Here is a 20,000-nt window from a genome sequence, read left to right on the forward strand (position 1 = left end):
AGCCTGCCCAGGTGCAGTATGGGTCTCGCAGCCTGCCCAGGTGCAGTATGGGTCTCAGCAGCCTGCCCAGGTGCAGTATGGGTCTCGGCAGCCTGCCCAGGTGCAGTATGGGTCTCGGCAGCCTGCCCAGGTGCAGTATGGGTCTCGGCAGCCTGCCCAGGTGCAGTATGGGTCTCGGCAGCCTGCCCAGGTGCAGTATGGGTCTCAGCCTGCCCAGGTGCAGTATGGGTCTCGGCAGCCTGCCCAGGTGCAGTATGGGTCTCGGCAGCCTGCCCAGGTGCAGTATGGGTCTCAGCAGCCTGCCCAGGTGCAGTATGGGTCTCAGCAGCCTGCCCAGGTGCAGTATGGGTCTCAGCAGCCTGCCCAGGTGCAGTATGGGTCTCAGCAGCCTGCCCAGGTGCAGTATGGGTCTCAGCAGCCTGCCCAGGTGCAGTATGGGTCTCAGCAGCCTGCATAGGTGCAGTATGGGTCTCAGCAGCCTGCCCAGGTGCAGTATTGGTCTCAGCAGCCTGCCCAGGTGCAGTATGGGTCTCGTCTCAGGTGCAGTATGGGTCTCAGCAGCCTGCCCAGGTGCAGTATGGGTCTCAGCAGCCTGCCCAGGTGCAGTATGGGTCTCGGCAGCCTGCCCAGGTGCAGTATGGGTCTCGGCAGCCTGCCCAGGTGCAGTATGGGTCTCGGCAGCCTGCCCAGGTGCAGTATGGGTCTCGGCAGCCTGCCCAGGTGCAGTATGGGTCTCGGCAGCCTGCCCAGGTGCAGTATGGGTCTCGGCAGCCTGCCCAGGTGCAGTATGGGTCTGCCCAGGTGCAGTATGGGTCTCGGCAGCCTGCCCAGGTGCAGTATGGGTCTCGGCAGCCTGCCCAGGTGCAGCCTGCCCAGGTGCAGTGGGTCTGCCCAGGCAGCCTGCCCAGGTGCAGTATGGGTCTCGGCAGCCTGCCCAGGTGCAGTATGGGTCTCGGCAGCCTGCCCAGGTGCAGTATGGGTCTCGGCAGCCTGCCCAGGTGCAGTATGGGTCTCGGCAGCCTGCCCAGGTGCAGCCTGCCCAGGTGGGTCCCAGGTGCGGCAGCCTGCCCAGGTGCAGTATGGGTCTCGGTCCCAGGTGCAGTATGGGTCAGCCTGCCCAGGTGCAGTATGGGTCTCGGCAGCCTGCCCAGGTGCAGTATGGGTCTCGGCAGCCTGCCCAGGTGCAGTATGGGTCTCGGCAGCCTGCCCAGGTGCAGCAGTATGGGTCTCGGCAGCCTGCCCAGGTGCAGTATGGGTCTCGGCAGCCTGCCCAGGTGCAGTGGGTGGGCCTGCCCAGGCAGCCTGCCCAGGTGCAGTATGGGCCTCGGCAGCCTGCCCAGGTGCAGTATGGGTCTCGGCAGCCTGCCCAGGTGCAGTATGGGTCTCGCAGCCTGCCCAGGTGCAGCCTGCCCAGGTGGGGTCTCAGCAGCCTGCCCAGGTGCAGTATGGGTCTCAGCAGCCTGCCCAGGTGCAGTATGGGTCTCAGCAGCCTGCCCAGGTGCAGTATGGGTCTCAGCAGCCTGCCCAGGTGCAGTATGGGTCTCAGCAGCCTGCCCAGGTGCAGTATGGGTCTCAGCAGCCTGCCCAGGTGCAGTATGGGTCTCAGCAGCCTGCCCAGGTGCAGTATGGGTCTCAGCAGCCTGCCCAGGTGCAGTATGGGTCTCAGCAGCCTGCCCAGGTGCAGTATGGGTCTCAGCAGCCTGCCCAGGTGCAGTATGGGTCTCAGCAGCCTGCCCAGGTGCAGTATGGGTCTCAGCAGCCTGCCCAGGTGCAGTAAGGGTATCAGCAGCCTGCCCAGGTGCAGTATGGGTCTCAGCAGCCTGCCCAGGTGCAGTATGGGTCTCAGCAGCCTGCCCAGGTGCAGTATGGGTCTCAGCAGCCTGCCCAGGTGCAGTATGGGTCTCAGCAGCCTGCCCAGGTGTAGTATGCCATATAAACAGAAGCAGTGTTGGAGACACTGAGGTATAATGAGCGCCAGAGACTGCATCCATATCTCTGACTGTTTAAGGTAATCTACTGACATTCTTCATGACCAGGTTTTATCCGGTTTATACAGACCAACATCACATGTGCACTAGCACTCAATGTGCAAAGGGAGTAGTGATGACGTCATCTGAAAACAGCAGACATTGGATGAATATTAACATGTTAATGGACTTGTTTGATATTGCAGGTGACTGCTGACTGACTGATCTACAAATCACCTTGCATCATAAATAACGACTCATTAGTTGTAGATCAGTCAGGAACGGGCCATCAAGGCGGTGGCCCGTTCCTGTAGGTTCATGCTCTACAACATCCGCAGAGTACGACCCTGCCTCACACAGGAAGCGGCGCAGGTCCTAATCCAGGCACTTGTCATCTCCCGTCTGGATTACTGCAACTCGCTGTTGGCTGGGCTCCCTGCCTGTGCCATTAAACCCCTACAACTCATCCAGAACGCCGCAGCCCGTCTGGTGTTCAACCTTCCCAAGTTCTCTCACGTCACTCCGCTCTCTCCACTGGCTTCCAGTTGAAGCTCGCATCCGCTACAAGACCATGGTGCTTGCCTACGGAGCTGTGAGGGGAACGGCACCTCAGTACCTCCAGGCTCTGATCAGGCCCTACACCCAAACAAGGGCACTGCGTTCATCCACCTCTGGCCTGCTCGCCTCCCTACCACTGAGGAAGTACAGCTCCCGCTCAGCCCAGTCAAAACTGTTCGCTGCTCTGGCCCCCCAATGGTGGAACAAACTCCCTCACGACGCCAGGACAGCGGAGTCAATCACCACCTTCCGGAGACACCTGAAACCCCACCTCTTTAAGGAATACCTAGGATAGGATAAGTATCCCTCTCACCCCCCCCCCTTTAAGATTTAGATGCACTATTGTAAAGTGACTGTTCCACTGGATGTCTTAAGGTGAATGCACCAATTTGTAAGTCGCTCTGGATAAGAGCGTCTGCTAAATGACTTAAATGTAAATGTAAATGTAAGTCACAATTGACCTATGATACATCACGTTGATGCTCTCCAACAGGACAACTGTCTTCAACTGTGAGCACTGGGGGAAAATCATTCAAATAATGAAATGGCTGTTTTGTGCACAAAGTTTATGACTAAAGTGTCTTATTAGGAATTTTCTAATCTGACTTTTTTTTCTGGGCCGGGTGTCAGTTAAACTGCAGTACCGAAGCAAAACTGTAGGTGCAGTTGAAACCATGCTTCAAGACCAGAACCCTGGTCCCTTTGGCTTGAGAACATCAAATTCATGATGCATTGTGGGTAAATGGTGGCTGACTGATCTACAAATAATATTCAGTAATTAATTATGATCCAAGGTCGAACAAGCCTATTTTCTCTAGAAAGGGCGGTCTGGTAAACTCATGGATCGGTAGGGCGACACCACTGAGGTATAAAGAACGGCGCGACACTCATTTTCTGTTGATTCGGCGCCATCTTCTGGACACCAAAATCATTAGTGGGTCTGCAATCATCAAGTCTGGTCTGATGTTGTTTCCGGTTTGTGCCTGCACGCCGATTTTGTGATCTACGGTGGAGCTACGTTTGTGTTTTCCATATAAACCCGGCGGATTTGAACGAGTCTTTGGTTGTCACCATGTCGACTGCCCTCGAGAGCTACATCAACCGTATCCTTTGAACTAAAGCCATCCTGGTACAGTCACTGAATGGGACTTTTGCTGATGAATCGCGTGATTATTGATGCGTGGGAGCTTTGGCCTGCTAGATTGAGCTTTGCTAGCAATAGCATCGCATATGGCTTTTTAGTGGAATGACATGTAACTGTGCGCTAGTTGGATAAAATATAATACAAATTATTTTGAAAGCCAAACATGGGTACATGTTCATCCAAATGTGTTATTTAAGCAATAAGGCCCGAGGAGGTGTGGTATATGGCCAATATACCACGGCTATGGTATATTTAGCACGACTCAAAGCTGAGTGCCTGAATACAGCCCTTAGCTTTGGGATATTGGCAATATACCACAAACCCCCCGAGGTGCCTTATTGCAATTATAAACTGTTTACAAATGTAATTAGAACAGTAAAAATACATGTTTTGTCATACCTGTGGTATATTGTCTGATATACAACGGCTTTCAGCCAATCATCATTCAGGGCTTGAACCACCAAGTTTATAATAGCAAGCTAACTACGGATTTGACGTGCAAGCTCAACAGTATTGCTGCATGTGCAGCTTCTCATGAAATAGCAGCCTGGTCTCATATGCCTCGATTGGGGCGTCAGGTAGCCTAGTGGTTAGAGCGTCAGGTAGTCTAGTGGTTAGAGCGTCAGGTAGCCTAGTGGTTAGAGCGTTAGGTAGTCTAGTGGTTAGAGTGTTGGACTAGAAAGGTTGCAAGATCAAATCCCCGAGCTGACAATGTTCAAATCTGTCGTTCTGCCCCTGAACAAGGCAGTTAACCCACTGTTCCTAGGCCTTCTGAAAATAAGAATTTGCGCTTAACTGACTTGCCTAGTTAAATAAAGATCAATTAAAATGTTCAATGGGTGACATGTCTGAGAATGTAGGCCGTTTTCAGCTTTCAGGAATTGTGTACAGGTCCTTGTGACATGGGGCCGTGCATTATCATGCTAAAACAAGATGAATGACACACCAATGGGCCTCAGGATTTTGTCACGGTATCTCTATGCATTCAAATTGCCATCGATAAAATGCAGTTGTGTTCGTTGGCCGTAGCTTATTCCTGCCCATACCATAACCCCACCGCCACCTTGGGGGGGGGGGGGGCCCTCTGTTCACAACGTTGACATCAGCAAACCGCTCACCGACACAATGCCATACACATGGTCTGTGGTTAGAAGTACTGCCAAATGCTCTAAAACGACATTATGGTAGAGAAATGAACATGAAATTCTCTGGCAACAGCCCTGTTGGATATTCCTGCAGTCAGCATGCCAATTACACACTCCCTCTACTTGAGAAATCTGTGGCATTGTGACAAAATTGCACATTTTGGTGACCTTTTAGGGTCACCCGTGTAATGATCGTGCTGTTTAATCAGCTTCTTGATATGCCTATCCTGTACAGTGGATGGATTGTCTTGACAAAAGAGACATTCTCACTATCAAATGACTTAAATGTAATGTAAATGTAAACAAATTTGTGCAAAACATTTGAGGGAAATAGGCTTTTTTGTGAGTATGGAACATTTCTGGGATCTTTTATTTCAGCTCGTAAAACATGGGACCAACACTTTACATGTTGCGTTTTTGTTCAGCGTATGAACCACTGCTACGCAATGTTGCAAGGCAAGCGCAGCGTTTCTTTGGAAATGAATGCACCAAAACGCATTGACGCTGTGGGTCTGAACGAGGTGAGACTAGACGTAATATAGTAAACGGAAATCCTGGGCACTCAAATGTTACGTTTAGTATGGTTACATAAGAGAGAATGTTACTCAATAAGTAGAAAGTAAAGTAGGGTGGTTGGACGTGTAACGCCAACGTCTAGCAACCCAAAAGCTGTGAGAATCTCATCACGGACAACTTAAGCGTTTTAGCAACTTTGCAACTACTTCCTATTTGTTTAGCTAATTTGCATGTTAGCTAACCTTAACCCCAAGCCAAGCTGTTAGCCACAACAAATTGGAATTAGTATTGTATCATACTTTTTAAAATGTTAATTTGACCTTTATTTAACTAGGCAAGTCAGTTAAGAGCAAATTCTTATTCTCAATGACAGCCTAGGAACAGTGGGTTAACTAATGTTTTTTACCTTGTCAGGGGCATCTTGCACCCTTTTGACAGATAACCACTGGCTACCTTGTCAGCTCGGGCTACCTGCCTTAACCACTAGATCTTGCAAACCACTAGGCTACCTGCCTCTAACCACTAGGCTACCTGCCTCTAACCACTAGGATACCTAACCACTAGTCCAACCACTAGCTCTAACCACTAGGCAACCTGCCACCCATGGATGGATGAATGATGAGTGTCACAGATTTACATTTACTATGTTACGTCTACCCCTGAGACCAGGTTGGAAATAGTGTCCCAAATGTTTTCCTTAGCTGCTGTGTTTCAGGTACAGTGGCCATCGTTACATCTGACGGACGGATGATAGTGGTATGTCTCTAGCTACTTCACTGCCGTACTTGGCTCCAGATCTGTGCGTCTGAATGGTTTTGACTGGACCATAAACCTGATTTTGTGTGTCTACTGTTTTGATTGGACTGTTGATCTGTGTGTACTGTTTTGATTGGACCGTTGATCTGATTGTGCGTGTACTGTTTTGATTGGACTGTTGATCTGTATGTACTGTTTTGATTGGACCGTTGATCTGACTGTGTGTGTACTGTTTTGATTGGACTGTTGATCTGTGTGTACTGTTTTGATTGGACCTTTGATCTGACTGTGTGTGTACTGTTTTGATTGGACCGTTGATCTGTGTGTACTGTTTTGATTGGAACGTTGATCTGATTGTGCGTGTACTGTTTTGATTGGACTGTTGATCTGTGTGTACTGTTTTGATTGGACCGTTGATCTGATTATGCGTGTACTGTCTTGATTGGACCGTTGATCTGTGTGTACTGTCTTGATTGGACCGTTGATCTGTGTGTACTGTCTTGATTGGACCGTTGATCTGTGTGTACTGTTTTGAATGGACCGTTGATCTGATTGTGTGTGTACTGTCTTGATTGGACCGTTGATCTGTGTGTACTGTCTTGATTGGACCGTTGATCTGATTGTGTGTGTACTGTCTTGATTGGATCTGTGTGTACTGTTTTGATTGGACTGTTCATCTGTGTGTACTGTGGGACTTGATTGGACCGTTGATCTGATTGTGTTGTGTACTGTTTTGATTGGACTGTTGATCTGTGTGTACTGTTTTGATTGGACCGTTGATCTGATTGTGTGTGTGTACTGTCTTGATTGGACCGTTGATCTGATTGTGTGTGTGTACTGTCTTGATTGGACCGTTGATCTGATTGTGTGTGTGTACTGTCTTGATTGGACCGTTGATCTGATTGTGTGTGTACTGTTTTGATTGGACCGTTGATCTGACTGTGTGTGTTCAGGGCACCCTGAAGGGCTTTGACCAGACCATCAACCTGATTCTGGATGAGAGTCATGAGCGTGTGTTCAGTTCCTCTCAGGGCGTGGAGCAGGTGGTCCTGGGACTATACATCGTCAGAGGAGACAACGTGTAAGTATCATGTCGACCTATGGCGGAACTCTCACCTTTCACCCAAACGACCCCTTATGACCTCTCCCTCTCACTGCGCCCGTTCACACCCCATCATGCACTTGGATTGGTGAAGAGACTGAGTGTCGACAACATTTCTGAAACCGTGAGGGGAATGAACACTTTAACTGGCCACTTTGGGGGGGGGGGGTCAGACTTCAACACACAGTAATACACCCAGGCCCAACTGCTCTCCTCTATTTTGCAGAGCTGTGATTGGGGAGATTGACGAGGACACAGATTCTTCGCTGGACCTGGGGAACATCCGCGCTGAACCCCTTAACTCTATAGTCCACTGACCTCTCACCCTGACCCCTCAACTCGGATGTGCTGACCCCTACACCTGAGTGATTGTGTGTGTGAGAGAGAGTGTGAAAGAGAAAGCTAGAAATAGAGTAGTGTTTCAATTTCACCACCTACTCAGCAATAGCTGATATCCCCGTCTGCAGAGCACAGTTTATCTCCCCCATGAAGGACCCAGGGGACTAATAATAGGATGTTGATGAATGTGGTGATGTTTTTTAATAAAGTGTGTTTCGTTTAACATGAAGTGTGTGTTGTTACTCCACAACAACAGTGTGAGTAAAGGGCTATAATAAACTGGGTGGATCGAGCCCTGAATGCTGATTGGCTGACAGCCGTGGTATATCAGACCATATACCATGGGTATGACAAAACAATACTTTTTACTACTACGTTGGTAACCAGTTTATAATAGCAATTGCGTCTTGCGTCGGAACAGCCCGTAGCCGTGGTATATTGGACATATACCACACCCCCTCGTGCACATATACCACAACCCCCCGTGCACATATACCACACCCCCTCGTGTACATATACCACACCCCCTTGTGCACATATACCACACCCCCCCGTGCACATATACCACAACCCCCCCCGTGCACATATACCACACCCCCTGGTGCACATATACCACACCCAATGACCACTCTGGCAGAACTAAAGAGTTCCTTGGCTAAGCTGGGAGAACCTGCCAGAAGGACAAGTCTCTACAGGACTTCACCCATCTGGGCGTTGGAAAACCACTCCAGAGAAAAGGCACACCTTAAGTTTGGATAAAGGTCTGATGAGACAAAAATGTTGCTCTTTGACCTGAATGCACATTAAAAGTAAATCTGGGACAACTCAAATTAGTATAATATGTTATGTTTGGTATGGTTACAAAAGACAGGTTACTTAAGACAAAAACAAAAGTGGGGTGGATGGGTGGCTGTATAACACAAATGTCTTGAATCCTATCACGGACAATTTTAGCTAATTAGCAACTTTGTAACTACTTTTTAGCTACGTTGCAACTCGTTAGAAAGTTAGCTAACCCTTCCCTAACCTTAACCCCTAGAGCTAGTTAGCGTTAGCCACCTAGCTGTTAGCAACAACAAATTGTAATTCGTGACATATCATACGTTTAACAAATGGTAGTGTCATAACTATCAAACTAGTCAGGAGTAGAGCAAATCTATAGTAGTTTTATGCAATTAGCAACTAGGGGTTTGTTCTATTTCTCATCTCGATCTTGGCTCACACCATGTCCTTGACTATACCCACAGACCAGCTGCAGGGAGCTAGAGGGAGACCATCCCTTTACAGAAGCACAGCATTTGTAGTTATGAAAATCTCTTACTATTGTTCAGCATATAATTCAACAATCAATATTCAACAAAGCAGGTAAATACGTAATATTTCCCTTACAGTTTTCACACATCAAAGTTCCTGTAGATTGTTAAAACAGGATCTCACATACTGCAGTTGCACCCAAGCGGCTCTTATCTGTACGCCCAGACCCATGACTAAGTCACACAAGACAAGCCTAAACTAAAATATAACCATGGATAATTCTCCAAGTAAAAACAGCATAGTATGTTCAATTAACCAACATGGTAGTTAATTCAATAATTTCCTCTATAATGGTTACATAAGACAGGTTTCTTAAGGCAAAAAGTAGGGTGGTTTGTCGGGGTGGATGAGTGGGCATATAACATGAACGTCTAGCAACCCCAAGGTTGCGTGTTTGAATCTCATCACAGAAAACTTTAGCAACTTTGCAATTACTTTTTAGCGACGTTGCAACTACTTATCAAGTTAGCTAACCCTTCCCTAACCTTAACCCCTAGAGCTAGTTAGCTAACCCTTCCCCCTCCCCTAGAGCTAGTTAGCTAACCCTTCCCCTAACCTTAACCCCTAGAGCTAGTTAGCGGTAGCCACCTAGCTGTTAGCAACAACAAATTGTAATTCGTGACATATGATACGTTTAACAAATTCGAAACATATCGTGTGAATTGTTATTCATAATATATCACACAAAATGGATAATGGACATCCACAAATAAAGATACAATACGAAACGTAACATATATAAATGGAGTGTTTTGGATTTATATACGCACAAAACAATACGAAATGCTCTGAGACCATGTTGAGAAAACCAGGCACAGCATCATGCTATGGGGATGTTTTTCAGCGGCATGGACTGGGAGACAGGCAAGGACAGAGGGAACAATGAATGGATCCAAATACAGGCAAATCCTTGATGACGACCTGCTTCAGAGTGCAAACAACTTTCGACTGAGGCAAAGACTTACGTTCCAACAGAACAATGACCCCAAACAAACAGCCAAAGCAATACTGGAATGACTTCAGAACAAGAATGTGAAAGTCCTTGTGTGGCCCAGCCAAAGCCCAGACTTGAACCCATTGAAAATCTGTGGATTGAAGGACTTGAAGATTGCTGTTTTTCTCCGCTCCCCATCTAATTTAACAGAGCTTGAGAACAGAACAGAGCGTGAGAAAATGAAGAATGGGAGAAAAACCCCTAATCCAGATGTGCAAAGCTGATACAAACAAAACCAAGACAAAGCAAATCTGTAATTGCTGCCAAAGGTGCTTCCACAAGTATAGACTCAGGGGTGTGAATGCTTATGCAAATGTGATTTCTGTATTTCATTTAAAATACATTTGCAAAACATTTTTCTATTGATTGATATGTAGCCTACATTGGGCCTTTATGATGTCCTTTACAAATCAAATCAAACTACATTTTATTGGTCACGTACACATATTTATCAGATGTATGTGAGTGAGTAGTGAAATGCTTGTGTTCCAGCTCCAACAGTGCAGTAATATCTCCTTTCTTTCTGTAATGTTTCCTTTCTTTCTGTGTCACCAAACGTTTGCATAATATTAAAGTGACCAGGTTGTTAGGGCCATACTGGCCAAACATTTTGTTCTTATATTATAATAGAGATGTGTGGACATGTGTTTTCATATTTAGAATATTTAGAAGCAACGTGGAAAGCAGTATCGTTGTTGTTTCGGAAGAATCTGTTGAGTTCATGCTGAGACAAACCAAAAAGGAAAATCCCTACACACGCACCACACACACACACACACACACACACACACACACACACACACACACACACACACACACACACACACACACACACACACACACACACACACACACACACACACACACACACACACACACACACACACACACACACACACACACACATCAGACAGACACGCTAATGAAACTCAGCTGTAAATCAATATCTGTCTTGACTTAATGTGTGTTTTCCTGGATAACAATACTCTGATTCATAGCAGTTCTTGGAAACGGTTATAATCTATTTAGTCTCCACAGAACGTTGTGACTTTATATGAGTGAATCAGAGAGGAGACAGAGGCTTTAGTTCTGAACTATACATCCTTTAAAAATGAAACACTGAGATTCCCAAAGGCAGGTCATCTCCCAATCAAGCTTTAACATAGAGTGTATTTGTGTCACTATGGCAGTATGATTTCTGCCACTAGTGACTGTGTGTGTAGCTGGTCGACGGGCCCCAGTGTCAGCGCCCCTTGTAGACTGAGTCTCTGCTCTGCACTCAGCGCCGGAGTCTCGTAGTGGACACGCAGCCATGGCTGCCCTGGGGTCAGAGGGCAAAGGTCGAGTCAGACTAGGGTGACCCTACACCCTTCACACCCTAACACACACACACACACACACACACACACACACACACACACACACACACACACACACACACACACACACACACACACACACACACACAGTCAGAGAGTTCTCACCTTTCTCCACCTTATGTCCCAAAGACACCAGAAGCTCCGCCCCCACGCTGTGATTGACAGGGTCTCCGGCCTTCGAACGTCCCGCCCCCAACCTGTGCAGCACCTGAGCAATGACCATGCCGTCAATGTCCAGCACTGTTCCTGCAGACACCAAAAGACAAGGTCATGCAGTGTATACGTGTGTATGTGTGTGTGTGTGTGTGCGCATTTGTGTATCTGTACCTGTGTGTGTGTGTGTGTGCGCATTTGTGTATCTGTACCTGTGTGAGTGTGTGTGTGCATTTGTGTATCTGTGTGTGTGTGTGTGTGTGTGTGTGTGTGTGTGTGTGTGTGTGTGTGTGTGTGTGTGTGTGTGTGTGTGTGTGTGTGTGTGTGTGTGTGTGTGTGTGTGTGTGTGTGTGTGTTACCGTGGCCCTGTGTCTCCAGTTCTGTCTGGTAGTGTGCCCGTCTCAGGATGCTGTAGTAGTCTGCATTGGTTGAACAGAGTGATGCAGCGATCTGACTGGCTACTCCCTGACCAATCATCATGTTCTGGAACTTTTCCAGGGCTGCACCATTCTGCAGGGTTGTAGAGATCACCTTTTTACCCTCCTCCAGGCTCCCTGCACGGCCAATCATCCACAACAGCAGCCCACCTACACACACACACACACAAACACGCACACACACGCACACACACAGAATATTGACGTGAGTTTGAAGGTAATGAACGTCCACAGCTTCTGTGTCGAGACTGTAGCTAACCCCGAGCAGCACTGACATTCTAACTAGGTCTTGGTCTGCTTGGTTTTGGTCCAAAGGAACCAATTCACTGAGTGTGTTTGTGTGTGTGTGTGTGTTTATTCCTCACCCAGACTTGTGACCAGCTCCAGTATGTCGTCTGGGCCCCTCCCCTTTAGACACTCCAGGGACTCCATCACTTCCAGAGTGTTCCCCACACAGCGACCAATAGGACAGTTCATACGACTAAGCACCGCCCCCGTACGGATCCCCAAACTGTTTCCAACTGTCACCTGCAGGAGAGAATGGTAAGGGTGAGGGGTCTGGTAAGGGTCAGGGGTCATGGTAAGGGTCAGGGGTCTGGTAAGGGTCAGGGGTCATGGTAAGGGTCGGGGGTCATGGTAAGGGTCAGGGGTCATGGTAAGGGTCAGGGGTCTGGTAAGGGTCAGGGGTCATGGTAAGGGTCAGGGGTCATGGTAAGGGTCAGGGGTCTGGTAAGGGTCAGGGGTCATGGTAAGGGTCAGGGGTCTGCTTTGTGTTATGTCCTTTCTATTCCAGAATTGACAACCAGTTGAGTTCCTAACTAATTCAACAACCTTATTTGATCAATCAAGTACAAGGCAGGAGTGAAAACATGGCCCTCCAGACTTTCAAACAAGAATGGGGTAAAGGTCAGGTGTCAGTGTTACCATGGACTGGGCCAGTGACTTGGCACTGCCCAGGTCTTTGTAGAGAGCTGCATTCCCAAACTTCACATCCAGAACCAAGGCACTCAGAGACTCAGCACCCTTCTTAGAGATGATAGAGCCTGGAGAGAACACACACACTATTCACATGTTCATTTCTCTACTTTGAAAGGTTGTCCAGTTTGCTGTTGTTGTTGTTGTTGACCTGTGATGAGTGGGAGGCTGTCGACTGTAGACGTAACGTCTCTCAGAGCGTACATGACCTTGTCAGCAGGCACCAGGTTATCTGTCTGTCCTACAATGCAACAGCCAACCTCCTCCAGGATCCGATGCAGCTGAGGATGGTGCCATAATATCACACGTTAATAACTTGTAAATGAGAGAGCGAGAGAGAGAGAAACAGAGAGAGAGAGAAAAACAGAAAGAGAGAGAGAGAGAGAGAGAGAGAGAGTACCTTTACCTGTTGTACAGACTGATAGACGTTAAAGCCAGGGATGGACTCCAGTTTGTCCAGCGTGCCGCCTGTGTGTGCCAGACCTCTGCCACTTATCATGGGTACCTATGGACACAGCTTCTGATAGTCAGACACACACACACACACACACACACACACACACACACACACACACACACACACACACACACACACACACACACACACACACACACACACACACACACACACACACACACACACACACACACACACACACACACACACACACACACACACACACAGGTGTATCCAGGCAGGTACCTTGCAGCCGCAGGCAGCCAGAGCAGGAGCCAGCACCAGGCTGATCTTGTCCCCCACTCCACCCGTCGAGTGTTTATCCACCATTAGCCCCTCCCACTCTGCCGGCCATGACATCACTTCCCCTGACATCATCATCTCCTTCGTCAGTGTGAGAGTCTCCTCTGCTACCATTCCCTGCAGCCAGATTGCCATCAACATGGCTCCTATACACACACACACACACACACACACACACACACACACACACACACACACACACACACACACACACACACACACACACACACACACACACACACACACACACACACACACACACACACACACGCAAACACACACACACACATGCAGACACACACACACTCACACACACGCACACACACACACACATACACACATCAGACTTTCAAATGTAGAGTGCAGGTTTTGGCCTGAGCTTGACTATTGATACTCAGTCTAAAGTGGGTGGGGTTGTCTTCTCTGCAGACCTATAATAACTTGCCTTATCTGGCATCCCACCCACTGTGACTCTGTGACCTACCTGCACGTGGCTGGATGTGTGTGTGTGTGTGTGTGTGTGTGTGTGTGTGTGTGTGTGTGTGTGTGTGTGTGTGTGTGTGTGTGTGTGTGTGTGTGTGTGTGTGTGTGTGTGTGTGTGTGTGTGTGTGTGTGTGTGTGTGTGTGTGTGTGTGTGTGTACCAATCTGGCTCTCTTGGATGGTCTTGTCCTTGACACCCTGTACAAAGTCTCGGATCTCCCCAGCGCTCAGCTGTTCACCATTCTGTTTCTTGCGGATGTGTTCTGGGAAAGTGGCTGTGCTCTGCTCGTGGTGCGCCATCCCTGCAGCTCACTGACACACAGCGGACTGACACACAGCAGCATGTGACAAGTAGGAGACGAAAATACACAAGGGATTGTTTTAAATCACTAAACTATTGCGTGTGTGTGTGTTGTGTGTGTGTTTCAACAGAATCGGCGGAATGAATACACCCCTGATCAGTGTAAATACAGTTCACTCTCATAACTGCCACGTTGCGTTCCTTCTCTCCCTTTGCTTGTGGACTTCAATGTACAACACATGTGACCAGGCAAAGAAACATTTCCAAGCCAAACCTCTACACACAATAAAAGATGATTGTGACTTTGCCATTGTAATTGTTTGTAAGCTTGTGTAGTCAAATGAATCTATGATCGTATGCTATCCATTTGTTGTTTGTATGCTGTTCTTTGTATGACATTTTAATATTTGATTATTAACCAATGATATTAGGCCACTCTTGGCCATGATTACAGACACCTGTGTCTTTTGACACTATATAAATGAGTCATACCGCAGTGTTTGTGATTATACCCTGATGAAGACAGCTTGGCTGTTGAAACGTTGGTATTCCATTTTTGCATCTGAGCTCCTAGAGTGTGCGGCTCTCTTTTATTTTCAAACCTCTACAAACAACATACATTGTTACCATATTATCTAAAATAACGGCATACATTGTCAGCATAGTTAATAGAACTAACTTGTTAGTAAACCTGCTACAATCGTATAGTAACGTCAGTGTAACAGTCAGTTAATAGTCACACAAGGGGGCCCCAGTGGCAATAAATGAGTAAAACCAAAATCTTACCTTGACTTGGAAGAGTTCCAGTGTTGTGTTGGAAAGTCTGTTTGAGCAGCGCGTTTCTGTTGGCTGAACTAGTCAGCTGAATTTACTAGATAAACGATAATGAAAGTGAAAAAAATGCTTAATCATCTCTCTCTCTTGCTCTATTTCTCTCTTGCTTCTACTTCATTTTGGAAGAAATGAATTTGTTCAAAACTGTTCAACTAATGTCTTTCTCTCTCTTTGAGTCAACTACCCATATCATGGGTTTCTCAATGGAAACAAAGTCATAGAAATAAAGACATTGTAATTAATTGTATGATTTGTGCCTTGGTCCTCCTTTCTTTTTTGATGACCAATTTACCCCTTTTACCAAAGAGCATCTTCTGTCTACCAAGTCTACTATTGTGTACCTCAGCAATGCTTCCATTCCTCCTCTTCTTTTCTGTGTCTATTAAGGCTTTCAGAACTTCAGAGTTTCCTACCTGTACCGGAACGCTGCTCCTGAACACTGTCATGTCTTCCAACCTTGAGGACACACCGGTCAAATACCCCCGTCTGTCTGTCTGTATGGAAGGACGAGTGACCAATGGGTGTGAGTGGTGGAGCGGGTCAGTTAGTCATTAACTACGACAGTAGTCAATACCCATCACGAATCAGAAGGGGAAACAGTCATTTTGACCTAAATAAATATGACCCTACCACATCCCCTCATCCCAATACCCTCACCCTTCTTCTTACCCTCACCCTCACGCCTCCCCTTACCCTCACCCCTCCCTTACCCTCACCTGTCTTCCTCTACCTGTACCCTCCCTAGTCCCAACCTAACATCTGACCTGTCTTCCCTCATGCCTTAATACATGGGTTTCACTCAAATATGAAAGACACATAATGGAGCTTAATCAAAGCATTTCATAGGCCTATACCCATAACATCACTTACGCCACATCTCACAAACAGAATGCTACTCTGTATATGTATAAAATCCACCTGTGTCACTCAAGATAACCAGAGGAGGGTGCCATTGTGAAGAATCAAGAAATCCCATTTTGAAGATTTTAATGCATAATTTACAGACAGTCAATCACTTATCACCAATGTCAAGCATCAGTCAATGACAGCACTGTGAGACTCAGTGAAACACCTCAAGGCAGCGCTCTTCACGCTGTTCGTCTGCAGACATAACAACAGTCTTGTGGAATAAAAAGGGGTTCAAAAGTTGTTTGCATTAGTCAATGGAGGAGTCGGCTTGCAGTTTCAAAATTGTGGTACCTTTCTTTCCAAGTAACTGTTCAGGCCAGTACCGTACACAACTATTCACACAAGTGAGGCTGACCAGTACCGTACACAACTATTCACACAAGGTGAGGCTGACCAGTACCGTACACAACTATTCACACAAGGTGAGGCTGACCAGTCCGTAGGGTGATCGGGTATTAAGCCATAAACAGTAAAAAACAAAGGAAACTAATGAACTAAGATTATTCTCATTGTTCAGCAGAAAACCCTCTTTAGTAGAAGGCCTGTGTGGTTGAAAGCACTGAACCGAGCTTTTAGAATTTGAGCAATTCCAGTGGCGGCTGGTGGGGGTATCAAACACCAGAGGAGGCTGGTTGGAGGAGCAGGAGGTAATGGCTGGAATGCAAACACCAGAGGAGGCTGGTTGGAGGAGCTATTCATTGTAATGGCTGGAATGGAATTGATGGAATGGTATCAAACACATGGAAAGCACGTTTGACTCCATTCCAATCATTCCATTCCAGCCATTACAATGAGCCTATCCTCCTATATCTCCTCTCACCAGCCTCCACTGAGCAATTCAATGTTAGCACCCAAAGTGTCTTCAGTCATACAGCAACACTCTGGTCCTGGTTAGCGGTGGTAGGAATGGTTTGGTCCGGAGTAGGCCGGGTGTCGGTCATCAGGGTAGGCAAGGATTTCTTCAGGGTAGGCAAGGATTTCTTCAGGGTAGGCAAGGATTTCTTCAGGGTAGGCAAGGTTTGTATGTGCGTAGGCCTGGTTTGGTTTAGGATAGGCGTGGTTTTGGTCAGAGTAGTCAGGGTCATCAAGGTAGTCAGGGTTTGGTTCACAATGGTCCTCAGAGAGAATCAGTTGACTAACATTTCTCAGCTTGACTTTCTGACCAACAGTCTGGTACAGATACACAGCCACTATAAACTGGAGGACCTGTCACAAGAAAACAACTTGTTTAACATCATCAACAACAACAACAAACTGGAAAACCTGTCGATTCAGACAAATGTGAACAGCTGAGTAGTGTGTGTGTGTGTGTCTTTGTGCATGTGGCTGTGGCTGTGTGTGTCTGTGTGTGTGCCTGTGTGTGCGTGTGTGTGCGTGTGTGTGTGTGTGTCTGTGTGTTTCTTTGTGTGTGCGTGTGTGTCTGTGTGTCTGTGTGTGTCTTTGTGTGCCTGTGTGTCTGTGTGTGTGCGTGTGTGCGTGTGTGTGCATGTGTCTGTGTGTTACCTGACTGATTAGCAGGCCCACTTCCATTCCCACTATTGTCAAAGTGTTCTCCTTCAGCCAGTTGGTGATTATGTCTACACATCTCTGTAAAAAAAACACACACACTTGAAAATGTGCGAGAGAGAGAGAGAGAGTGCGAGAGAGTGCGAGAGAGAGAGAGTGCGAGAGAGAGAGAGTGCGATAGAGTGCGAGAGAGAGAGTGCGAGTGTCATGTTTTGTCTTATATTGTCTTGTCATTTTGCTTTTCCCTCTGTTCGTTTTCCCCCTGCTGGTCTTTTTAGGTTCGTTCCCCTTTTTCTCTCTCCCTTCCTCTCTCTCTTCTCTCTATCGTTCCGTTCCTGCTCCCAGCTGTTCCTATTCCCCTAATCAATCATTTAGTCTTCCCACACCTGTTCCCTATCTTTTTCCCTGATTAGAGTCCCTATTTCTCCCCTTGTTTTCCGTTTCTGCCCTGTCGGATCCTTGTCTATTGTTCACCGTGCTGTGTCTGTGTATCGCCCTGTCGTGTCGTGTTTCCCTCAGATGCTGCGTGGTGAGCAGGTGTCTGAGTCTGCTACGTTCAAGTGCCTTCCCGAGGCAACCTGCAGTTCATGATCGAGTCTCCAGTCTGTTCTCGTCATTACGAGTGGAATTATGCTTTATGATTGTAGATTTACTTTACTGGATTAAAGACTCTGTTTTCGCCAAGTCGCTTTTGGGTCCTCATTCACCTGCATAACAGCGAGAGAGAGAGAGTGCGAGAGAGTGCGAGAGAGAGAGTGAGAGAGAGAGAGAGAGAGAGAGAGAGAGAGAGAGAGAGAGATATATATATATATATATATATATATATAGAGAGAGAGATATATATATATATATATATATATATAGATATAGAGAGATATTGTATATATATATATATATATATATATATATATAGAGAGAGAGAGAGAGAGAGAGAGAGAGAGAGAGAGAGAGATAGTAGTACCTGTGGATGGATCTGTGTTTCACTTCCATTTCCAAACAGCAGTGTGCTGAATCCTGAGATGGGAGGACAGTCCGTGGTGTTGAAACAGGAACAGGGATACACCTCTATCAGACTGTTGTTCTTAATGAACATGTTGCTCTGCCAGTCATTAGGACTCTGCATACCACAGCAGTGCCCCTACACACACACACACACACACACACACACACAACTGGTCAGTTTGGTCTCTCCTCATCTTCGCTTTTGATGTGGACCATATTTCACAATTGCTGTCATACATACATGCACGCACGCACGCTGTCTGTCTGCACGCACGCACGCACACACACACACACACACACACACACACACACACACACACACACACACACACACACACACACACACACACACACACATACACACATACATACATACATACATACATACATACATACATACATACATACATACATACATACATACATACATACATACATACATACATACATACATACATACATACATACATACATACATACATACATACATACATACATACATAAATACATACATACATACATACATACATACATACAAACATACATACATAGCGCTGTACATTATCCAGAAGCTTCCAATGTCGTTGATTGTCAGGGTTTGTTCCATATTCAGTGATGATCTTATCCACTTCTATTTTCATCTTAGATGTGATCTGTCAGCGCAAAACACATGTCTGTCTGTCTGTCTCTGTGTAGAAACAAAGCAGTTATCATAGTACTGTCTGTCTGTCTGTCTGTGTAGAAACAAAGCAGTTATCATAGTACTGTCTGTCTGTCTGTCTGTCTGTTTAGAAACAAAGCAGTTATCATAGTACTGTCTGTCTGTCTGTCTGTGTAGAAACAAAGCAGTTATCATAGTACTGTCTGTCTGTCTGTGTAGAAACAAAGCAGTTATCATAGTACTGTCTGTCTGTCTCTGTGTAGAAACAAAGCAGTTATCATAGTACTGTCTGTCTGTCTCTGTGTAGAAACAAAGCAGTTATCATAGTACTGTCTGTCTGTCTCTGTGTAGAAACAAAGCAGTTATCATAGTACTGTCTGTCTGTCTCTGTGTAGAAACAAAGCAGTTATCATAGTACTGTCTGTCTGTCTGTCTGTCTGTTTAGAAAAAAAGCAGTTATCATAGTACTGTCTGTCTGTCTGTCTGTGTAGGAACAAAGCAGTTATCATAGTACTGTCTGTCTGTCTGTCTGTGTAGAAACAAAGCAGTTATCATAGTACTGTCTGTCTGTCTGTCTGTGTGTAGAAACAAAGCAGTTATCATAGTACTGTCTGTCTGTCTGTCTGTGTAGAAACAAAGCAGTTATCATAGTACTGTCTGTCTGTCTCTGTGTAGAAACAAAGCAGTTATCATAGTACTGTCTGTCTGTCTCTGTGTCTGAAACAAAGCAGTTATCATAGTACTGTCTGTCTGTCTCTGTGTAGAAA

At 46.5% G+C, this 20,000-nt stretch overlaps 2 protein-coding genes and 1 pseudogene across 4 annotated transcripts; 1 reads left to right on the top strand and 2 right to left on the bottom strand.

Annotated features, from left to right (window-relative positions):
- The first annotated feature begins 3,507 nt into the window (after positions 1–3,507).
- Positions 3,508–7,750, top strand: LOC124019714 (U6 snRNA-associated Sm-like protein LSm8). Its single transcript, XM_046335127.1, has 4 exons — positions 3,508–3,628; positions 6,046–6,086; positions 7,040–7,167; positions 7,415–7,750. Exons 1-4 carry the CDS (start codon positions 3,598–3,600, stop codon positions 7,503–7,505), a joined length of 291 nt encoding a protein of 96 aa, XP_046191083.1. The 5' UTR covers positions 3,508–3,597; the 3' UTR covers positions 7,506–7,750.
- Positions 7,751–10,922: 3,172 nt separating this feature from the next.
- On the bottom strand, positions 10,923–15,645 carry LOC124019713 (thymidine phosphorylase-like). Of its 3 annotated transcripts, none has more exons than XM_046335126.1 (11): positions 15,569–15,645; positions 15,108–15,192; positions 14,182–14,347; positions 13,483–13,685; positions 13,186–13,284; positions 12,931–13,060; positions 12,729–12,847; positions 12,170–12,332; positions 11,727–11,954; positions 11,320–11,460; positions 10,923–11,156 (listed from the first exon to the last, which is right to left on the bottom strand). In XM_046335126.1, exons 3-11 carry the CDS (start codon positions 14,318–14,320, stop codon positions 11,017–11,019), a joined length of 1,362 nt encoding a protein of 453 aa, XP_046191082.1. In that variant the 5' UTR covers positions 14,321–14,347; positions 15,108–15,192; positions 15,569–15,645; the 3' UTR covers positions 10,923–11,016. The 3 variants fall into 3 exon arrangements, with proteins under 3 accessions (XP_046191082.1, XP_046191079.1, XP_046191080.1); XM_046335123.1 differs by having other exon boundaries at positions 13,180–13,284; XM_046335124.1 differs by having other exon boundaries at positions 13,180–13,284; positions 15,497–15,630.
- Positions 15,646–16,775: 1,130 nt separating this feature from the next.
- The window catches only part of LOC124019717, a 7,358-nt pseudogene continuing 4,133 nt past the window's right edge, over positions 16,776–20,000 (bottom strand).

This window comes from Oncorhynchus gorbuscha, unplaced genomic scaffold (genome assembly GCF_021184085.1).
Source record: "Oncorhynchus gorbuscha isolate QuinsamMale2020 ecotype Even-year unplaced genomic scaffold, OgorEven_v1.0 Un_scaffold_656, whole genome shotgun sequence".
Classification (NCBI taxonomy): domain Eukaryota; kingdom Metazoa; phylum Chordata; class Actinopteri; order Salmoniformes; family Salmonidae; genus Oncorhynchus; species Oncorhynchus gorbuscha.